The 9,035-nt window shown below is 36.0% G+C and overlaps 1 protein-coding gene across 1 annotated transcript; it reads right to left on the minus strand.

Moving 5' to 3' along the window:
* Positions 1 to 398: 398 nt before the first annotated feature.
* Positions 399 to 8,730, minus strand: LOC102603891 (WD repeat-containing protein 3-like). The gene is made up of 12 exons (XM_006338831.2): positions 8,345 to 8,730; positions 6,918 to 7,133; positions 5,705 to 6,814; positions 5,080 to 5,202; positions 4,023 to 4,204; positions 3,703 to 3,934; positions 3,410 to 3,619; positions 2,867 to 2,995; positions 1,669 to 1,737; positions 1,175 to 1,297; positions 885 to 935; positions 399 to 804 (listed from the first exon to the last, which is right to left on the minus strand). The coding sequence occupies exons 1-12, from the start codon at positions 8,582 to 8,584 to the stop codon at positions 637 to 639; spliced, it is 2,853 nt and encodes a 950-aa protein (XP_006338893.1). The 5' UTR covers positions 8,585 to 8,730; the 3' UTR covers positions 399 to 636.
* Between the last annotated feature and the right edge of the window lie 305 nt (positions 8,731 to 9,035).

Here is a 9,035-nt window from a genome sequence, read left to right on the forward strand (position 1 = left end):
CAAAATCATTTAAATATGTTTTTCATGATTATGTGTGTCTGCTTATATGACACACACTGTTGCTGATGTTATTATATTCTGTTGTAGTGACCTATGTGTCCACTGATTGACATTGAAATATCGGATTGAGGTTAGTACTGAGTAAAATATCTAAGACAATGAGACAAGTAGCCTAACATACAACAACATACCTAATGAAGAAGACAGAGTGTACACAAATCATACCACTAAATACAGAGATCATAAAATATGTGACAAGAAGTTTTCCACAATTACTACAATGCACTTTCAAAAATCACAGGTTACTGCTTAAAATCCTAATTATATTCTAAACCTGACCATTAGAATGTTCTATTTTCAGTCAGCAAGGAGGAACAGTTATCAGTACAAAGCTGTTGTCATTTAAGAAATTAAAACTCATGTTGCCATTCAATATGATTGGTAATAATGAAGCAATTGCTAGTTAGGGCTACAAGTCTTTACAACTCAATAACAAAATTATATACAAAATTCATATCAAAGTTCTAACCATCCATGCTGAAGTTGTATGACCAAAATTGTTACCCCCACCCTCCCCTCCAGAGGGAACACTAAGAAGTGAAGGCATATAGAAAGGTACAAGCGTGGTTGAATAAGTTATGACCAAACATGTCCTCCATCCGACTTCTTCTGTTTCTTCTTTCTCTTCTTCTCTTGTTTTGTATCTTCCCTTTCTTCAGTACGTTTCGCATTGTGTGAGCGTATCTCCAATAATTTAGTCTTTTCATCTCGAAATACAGCATCCGACCGCGAAGACACCAATTGCTGAGGACAACAGAAATAGTCTATTCACATTCTTCTGAACTTGGAAAAGAGAATGACCTTCAAAATCACAAAAGACTTACCGTGGAATGATCCATTCCAGCAAGGTTGTAACCCATAATATCTTGGCATCCCTGTGATGGTCAGAATTCATGTCAAAAATAGAATCTCCCCTATCATTGGTTCTGCAGTTACAAGCTTAATTTATACAAGGATACTAGAAAGGGGTGAGGTGTGCAGGTAGTGAAAGTCATTGAGACATGGTTGAACAGTTTCAAATTTCAGAAAAGAAAAATCCAAGGAACATCGTCAACTTTTACTAAAATCTCTCAAAAAGTCATAGCAAATGTGCTCAACTGCTCATCAAACTTACTTTGACTTTTGCAGGAAGAATGTCGCCTAGACGGGTAATGAGGGGTCTGGCAGAGACAGTTGAAACCAATTGGTGATGATGAAGTTGCACTAGCAGTACTGCTACCCTACCAACAAGCTCCACCTGCAAGAACATTAGAAGGATAATTACTGTAAAATTCAAGATTGGACATAGCTTGTAAACAACAAAAGTTAAGAACTTCATTCAAGCAAGCATACTTTGTACAATTACAAGTCCAGAAACATAATACTACCTAGTTGATGTTGACGTGCAAAGATTTGCTGATTGCCTTACTTTATACAAAAAAAAAATACAGAAAAAGAAAATTGTTGATTGCTACTGAAATTACGGATTCTCCACTCTTTTGGAGATTGGCCTTAATGTGAGAAAATCAATTCAATTACTTTGTTTTCAAAAGTTCAAACACAATATTTGTGTTTTATAATATAAATAAATGCAACAAACTTCACATCTCCTTGAAAGAAAATATTAACCTTATCTATTGCAGAGGCCCAACTCTCAAGGTACGACAAGAGGTCCAAAGCATCAGAAAAGGGTAAGGCCTGCAAGGATTATGTAAAATATAATCATATATATAAGACAAAATAAAAATTGAAAGGATACAGACCATTTAAACTCAATTGAAAAGACACATTCAAAGAGATAAAAAATGTTTATGTGTAAGTAAAGCTTGGTAAGTTGAATTATTGATTTTCTCGAATTGAGTAGGACAACACATTATTGGAGTGAGTTATACAACCCTTGTGTCAAGCATTAGAGCAAGAATAAACAAAAGCTATGTTTTTCAATGATGTCATTCTACAAGACACTAGATAATATGAGGTAGGAAAATATTGGGGTAGTCTTTTTTCCTGGGTGACACATGATGTAAGAATGGCCACATAAGATCATTTTTGGATACCTTCCAAGCAGATGGATTCAAGGCATGATATGAATTTTGAGTAAAACACACAACTCCAATCGACTCCATTTCAACCACAGATAGGCTCCAGGAACAGAAACATACTAGTGTCCATACTCAAAGCAGGAAGTTTGATTATTACTTGATTATATCTAGTGACAACTATCATGCATATCCATCATCTAATGGTCTAATCTACACCATTGGAAAGAAGGGTCTGGTCTATTTTTAAGTCATTTAACAGTTAAGGCAGACATTGTTTAGTTGAAGTACTGATAAGAATCTTCTTCTTCAAAAAGCTTCAAAGAGGCAATAAAAATCAATCATGTAGAATACATAGAACAATTACAAACGACAAAAGAAGTCCAAAAATATGCTCAAAACACAATTATGCAAAAATCATAAACCCTCTGGAGATTGAACTTAAGATTACCATTTGGGCTAGTTTCAGATTAATTTCACTACCCTCAAAAGGACAGTTAATCTTTAATTACGCACCATCAGAAGTTAAATGGGAGGGACCAATAAGCTTCCATTATTAAAAAACTAAACCTAACTGGGGGCCCACAATTAGGCACAACGCCTCTAGGAAGCAATTTGCCAACTTAAGTTCAATAAAATATGCATGGTCAAAGCTCTAAACTCAAGTGTATGGAATCGTAAAGATGGCATTTGAATTGAAACAGTTGAATAACATTTCAGGTCAGGAAGTAATTACTGAAAAAACTGACTTTTCTAATTAAAATATAATCTTCAAAATAATCACTTACCATTAACGTTTGCTCCAGATCATTAGTATGCACACTAGACAATGCACGAAGAACATAATCAGAAGGAGATTGCCCAAGCATGAGAATATTAGACCTGAATTCTGAAACTCTGCCCTTTGATTTGTCCTCCTACATGTAAACATAGTAGTCGCCATTCAAGAAATTACCAAGTCAAAAAATTTATAACAGTTTCTTTTTTTATAAGAAAAAATTAATTAACTAGCACTTATCACCCTCCACATCCAAAAACCTGGTTCCAAAGAAGAAGAGAAAGCAAGGAAAAGATACATATATTTAGATAACCGCCTCTTTGACAACCTTTATGTAGTCAGTTTCTTTATAAAAATCTTGTTCATAAGTTGCACTGAAAATATTTTGGATAACCCAAAATCATTTTATGAATGTTCTATTAAGTAGGCTTAAGTCTATAAAAAAGATGCATCAAACCTAAAAACTCTCTAATTTAATTTCGTTCTTCTAATTCTTGTTCCAGTATAGGAAGAACAGTAAGAAGATGCCTCCTAGGTTAAGCAGAAAGGAAACCTCATGTTCAGCAATTCGCTTCAGTTCTGCATCTGCCATGTCCAGTGCTTCAATGATCGAATCTGTGGCAGTAAGAGTTTCTTGAGTCTTTTTCCCTGCTAATGCCACAGCTCCCTCCTCTGGAATTTCTTCCTTTGATCCATACTTATTCTCAAATGCATTGTCAATGTCTGATTCAAACATCTCTTCCAATCTCTTTTCTTTCTCTTCCTGCAAATTTAAGTAGCAACTTATAATTACTTACTTAAACTGTCTATAATCGATACAGTATTTAAGACATTAACACAGAATACCTCAATAAAAAAGGGCTCATCAGTACGATCCCAACGGCGTATTGACCGATCATGAGACCCAGTAACTACAAAATCCCCACGGTTGCTCATAGCAAGACACCAAACTTCCGCGTGGTGACCTTCAAGGGTTAAAAGCAACTCAAACTTATCGGCATCCCAGTACTTCACCAGGCGATCTTTCCCCACAGTAAAAAAGTAATGGGTGTTGCGCACAAACTTAACTCCCATAACGCTGCCATGAAAAGAGAGTATCAGCATTTGTTAATCGCAAAATGTTACCTAGTTGAATACTAGATTACTTAACGATTTAACCAAAGCACCTATCAGCATGCGCAAAAAGTGACTTATGACAATCCCCGAAATCTAAACCCCAAATCTTCACATTTTTGTCCGCAGAGCCGCTGACAAGCAGATCCCCATCTGAAGAAATATCCATACACAATACAGGCAGCTTATGCCCATAGAGTGATAGGAAGAACTTGAGTGAATCCATATAGAAGACCTGATCATGTGGACATCATAAATATTAGGTCTAAGTAAGATCAGGCAGAAAAAAGAGCCTTGACATGAAATAAAACATAAAAGCATTGAGTAGACTACAAAATACAATGATGCAACAGAAAAACAATCCGATTTAAAAGTTTTAACAGTGTAACGAAAGCAACCTAGAATTCAAGCAAGACATAAGTTTTGGTAGATGATTTTAGGATCTTGCCTCAGTCTCAAGCCTTTTCCGGGCTGTTCAGATGTGTCTATGTTTGGAAAAAAAATTATTAGGAAGTAGGTTGACTTTTACCAAGGACCCCAAGGGGTGTGATGTAGGCAACCTACCCTAATGCAAGCATTAGAGGCTGCTTCCGTGGCTCAAATCCCTGATCTATTGGTCACATGGGAAATTACCAAGTGTAACAACTAAAAATGAAAAATGTTTTTTCAACTCCATAAGCTTAGAGGTAGCTCATAAAGCATCAAAAATAAACATATGGTAAGTAAGAAGCAATGTGTAAGCAAATGACTAAAATAAACTCAGAATTGAACGGAAAGATAGATGGTGAACAACACAATTGCAAGGCCTTAAAAAACTGATACGACAAGTAGGCATCATTTGTTTCTCAAAAAATAAGTACCAATTAGTGTTTCAACAAACCATCTTCTTCATTTTTGAAAAGGTAACAGCTTGTATATATAGCAAAATTCAGTACCAGGAGTGAAGAGTAATTACAAACTTCAAGAAAAAGAGCCAAGAGATTTGACCAGATAATTTTACAAATACTTTCATAATGAATACTTCCAAGTCCCAAGAGATGAGAATGTCAAACTTTAAATTGTTCTTCAGAAATCAAAACATATACAATTCAAATAAGTTAAGACTGTTACCTTTACTGTGCTATCCAATAAGGCAACAGCAATAAATTTACCATCAGGGCTCGCAGCAACAACTAGAACATCATCATTCATTTTTAAACTACTTGTAGGAGATGCAGTTAAATGCTTAGACCCCTGTATGTAGATAAATAGAGCCCATCATTATTCACCAGCAGGAATATGGTTTTTTTATCTTTATCTAAGCAGAAACTAGTGCATTTCAAAAGCCAAAAGTGAGGTTGTAAGAATTCAATCCAATATTATATCAAGGCTTCGACATATTATATTAGATAAATTCCTATTCAGATGAGAACCTCGGTCTGCTGATCAGTTTCATAGAATCACTAAAGTACAGGAATCAGTTATTCTATGCTACTATTTCTTTTCTTTAAAAGCACTATTATAGCCCTCTTTTTTTGAGCAAGTATAAGAGCACAATTATAGCTGTAGAGTAATTATATTAGTATATGTGGTTAAGTGTAAATAATCTTTTTCACAAGATTCCCAGGATCCCTCTCCTAAACCATCCAACAACAAGAAATCCCAAAATTTGGAAGCAAAGTGGAGATAATAGCACTACACTATCAAGAAAGATGGAGGTGTAGAGTAATTTAGATAGCAAAGTCAGATTACGCACTTCACCAGACTTCTGCACCATTTGAAATTCCCAGAATTTAATGTCGTGGTCGGCACTGCCAGTTAGAAAACCTGTCCCATCTGGAGTTAGAGCAATTGACTGAACAGATCCACCATGGGCTTCCACTACTTCCACACAAGTACCACTTCTAACGTCAATAAATTCCAGGGTCCCACCCTTTGTACCAACAACAGCATACTTGTTGCCTGGAACAAAGAGTCCACAAAGACCATATCCTGAATCAATTGTGCGAAGGCAAGAACCAGTAGTAGGGTTCCATATTTTAATTGCACTGTGACTAGTTGACATCAAAAGAGTGTTATCTGAGCTGAGAGTTACACTTCTGACATCAGCACGATGCCCCTGAAGCTCAATAGCACTCAATTTACTAGTTGAATTGCTTTCTATTGCATGAAATTCCAATAAATTATTATTCAAAGACAAAGCTAAGGTAGCCAGTGAATTCTTTGAAGTAAGTGGGGAGAAAGAAATTGAGGAGATCTTCTTTCCAGCCCGTAGGGTCTGATGAAGCTTGAAGATATCCAGGACTGTAACAACAGGATTGCTGCCTCCTTCAGCTCCAATATTTGTCTCTCCTTTTTCCGTTGCCTCAAGGCCTTCTTTGGCAGATTTCTTCTCCTTCTTTCTGCTGATTCTTCTTTTCGCTTTGCGTTTAGATTCAGACTCATCCAGCACACGGAATATTTCCACTGTCTTCCCTGCAACTTGACAAGCCAGCAGGTTTCCAGACTTGTTAAACCTCACTGTTGCAACTCTATCCTTGCTTTGACGCTGAATTTCACCAAATGACTTCAGTACTTCCCATTTGTTTTCAGTAGGCAAGTCCTTTACATCTGTTTCGTTTTTGTTAGCAATCAATTGCCCATCAGCTAACTCATGCTTTATAGCATAAAAACGAAGTTCAGGGTCAGCAGAACCGGTGACCAGAAATCTTTCCTCAGGGTCAATATCTATGGACCATATTTCAGTATGATGGCCACTTATAATCTGCATGCAATGTTGAGTATCAAGATCCCACACCCTCAAAAACTTGTCCTTAGAAGCCGTTACCAGTTTTTTATCAGAATCTAAGAAAACAAGATCAGTAACCTGCAACACAGATGGCAATGGAACAAAATTAGAAATTCACAAGTAATACAAGATGAAGTCAGAAATGAAAGTACGTTATGCCTAGTTTGAAGATAGTATGAACCTGATCACGATGTCCCCGAAGGCGGAACAGGCCAGTCTCACCCACTACATCCCATAAAATAATGTCATTATCTTTGCTTCCTGATGCTAGTAATGATCCAAGCTTATTGTATCGAAGGGCCGTCACAGCACCCTTATGCCCATTCAATGTGGTTTCACATATACCTTTGTCGGAATCCCAGATTCTAATGCTTCCTTCAGCATAACCACTTGCTATCTGCAATTAAGTCCAATTTATCACTACTAAAACCATATATAAGTTTGACAATCTTTTCCTATGAAACAACCCAGACCCCACCTAGTGGGATTTCACTGGGTATGTTGTTGTTGTTCCTATGAAACAAACCACTACAACAAAAAAATATATCGAGTCTGACCAAACAAACATAGCACACAACATTGACTTCGGAATCATCTTGACATTTTAGCTTTCCTGCTTCCCTAAGCCCAAATTATTCTCTTTAATGCCTTACATTTTAAGATACAACTACATCTTAAATGAAAGAGTAGCATGAATGCAGAACATCACTACAAATAGATCATACAAGAAGAATATTATTTTAATAATCGAGAAATCCATTGTTTTCAGTTTTGAAACTGAATAGATAATGTAATCGCCTCAATACGCTTCTTGACAAAACTACCAGATTTGGTTTACCAAACTTGACGCGAACACAATGTGCCCATATAACACACCATGCACTCTACACGACCTTTATTGTAGAACCAAAGCCTAGATGCATACAGGAAGAAATACTTATCTGGATAAAATCATACTTAAAATATTTTTTCCCGATTTACCATGCTGTATCAGAACTTATCTAAAAACCAAATCAATCAATCAAATACACCTCAATCCTAGACTAGTTGGGACGGGCTATATGAAACCTTCCATGTTCTTTTGCCTATTTGGACCCATTTAGTTCCAACTAATGTAAGTGAAACAGTAACATGTGTTAACTAACAACTAATCATTCTCAATTAATTGGATCGCCTTCCACAGAGACCCCTCGACCAAGCTTTTACTATAAGGTATGCTATGTAGTCTTCCCCGTTGCTAGTAGGTTGATGGTGGAGCGTCTGTTTTAATTTAATTGCGTCATGAGCTTTTGCAATAAATGTATGAATCTAGGCCTACCCCATCCCTTTTTGCACACATTTCCAGCATTTCTATGAAATACATGACCAAAGACCAAAAAAAAACTACAACCTTACCAATCTATAAAAGTCATCCTCTATACCAACATTTCACAATAACGCCCAAATTGTTTTGGAACCAATTTTTCATTTATTTATATATTAAAGCGGCGGAAAAACATCAATATCAGAACAAAGGAGAAGCACTATGGCAATGAGAAATACAACTGAATTTTAGCAAGGCAGGGAAAAAAAGCTGGAAAAAAAAAAGAGAAGGAAAAGAAGATTTACTTGGGATGAAGAAGAGGAAGCCATTGATGTAACGGCAAGAGATGGGCCTTTTGAGTTTGATGAAGGTAAAGGAGCTAGGGTTTTAGTGCAAAGACCCTGCCTTACATGCCATATACCGATTTTCTCTAACGCCGCCGCTAGCAAGTGCTTGCCGGAGCTGTCATAGGCAATATTTGACTCCCCAGATACTATAACCCCAAAAGAAGCCGCCGGCTCATACCGGAGATACGCCTTCACCATACTCTGTTACTTTTGCTTTTGTTTTTCTTCAGCAATGGTGTGAAAGTGGGAATGGAACTTATCAGAGCTAGGGTTTAGGGTTTAAGCTCTATTCTTCTCTTCTTCTTCTTTTTTTCAATAGCCGCTTAAATTACACCTAATAAATTATTATGTGTGTAATTTATATTATTGAGTACACAAATTTTAAAGATACATATAAATATTATAACAGAAAAAAGTTAAGGTCCTCAAAACAATCAATGTTGATTTAACTTATATCTTGTCTTGACATAAGGATAATAATCACTTTTGAAAAAATTATATGAGAACTAATATTTAAGATTTTGAAATAAATTGAGAACTCGATACTTTAACTTCCATGTAACTTCTTGTATTTATCTAATTAATAAAATATAATATTATTTCATAAGTTTTAAAGTCCACAATTGATATCCTAATTAATATGTACTAT

Source organism: Solanum tuberosum, unplaced genomic scaffold, assembly GCF_000226075.1.
Source record: "Solanum tuberosum cultivar DM 1-3 516 R44 unplaced genomic scaffold, SolTub_3.0 scf00007, whole genome shotgun sequence".
Lineage (NCBI taxonomy): Eukaryota > Viridiplantae > Streptophyta > Magnoliopsida > Solanales > Solanaceae > Solanum > Solanum tuberosum.

Excerpts from the sequence above, each read along its gene's own strand:
- LOC102603891 (XM_006338831.2), bottom strand. The coding sequence starts at position 8,584 with ATGGTGAAGGCGTATCTCCGGTATGAGCCGGCGGCTTCTTTTGGGGTT. Across the intron at positions 3,620-3,702 it reads ATGAGCCCTTTTTTATTGAG|GAAGAGAAAGAAAAGAGATT; the intron begins GTATTCTGTGTT and ends TTAAATTTGCAG. Across the intron at positions 1,738-2,866 it reads ATCTGGAGCAAACGTTAATG|GCCTTACCCTTTTCTGATGC; the intron begins GTAAGTGATTAT and ends TAATCCTTGCAG.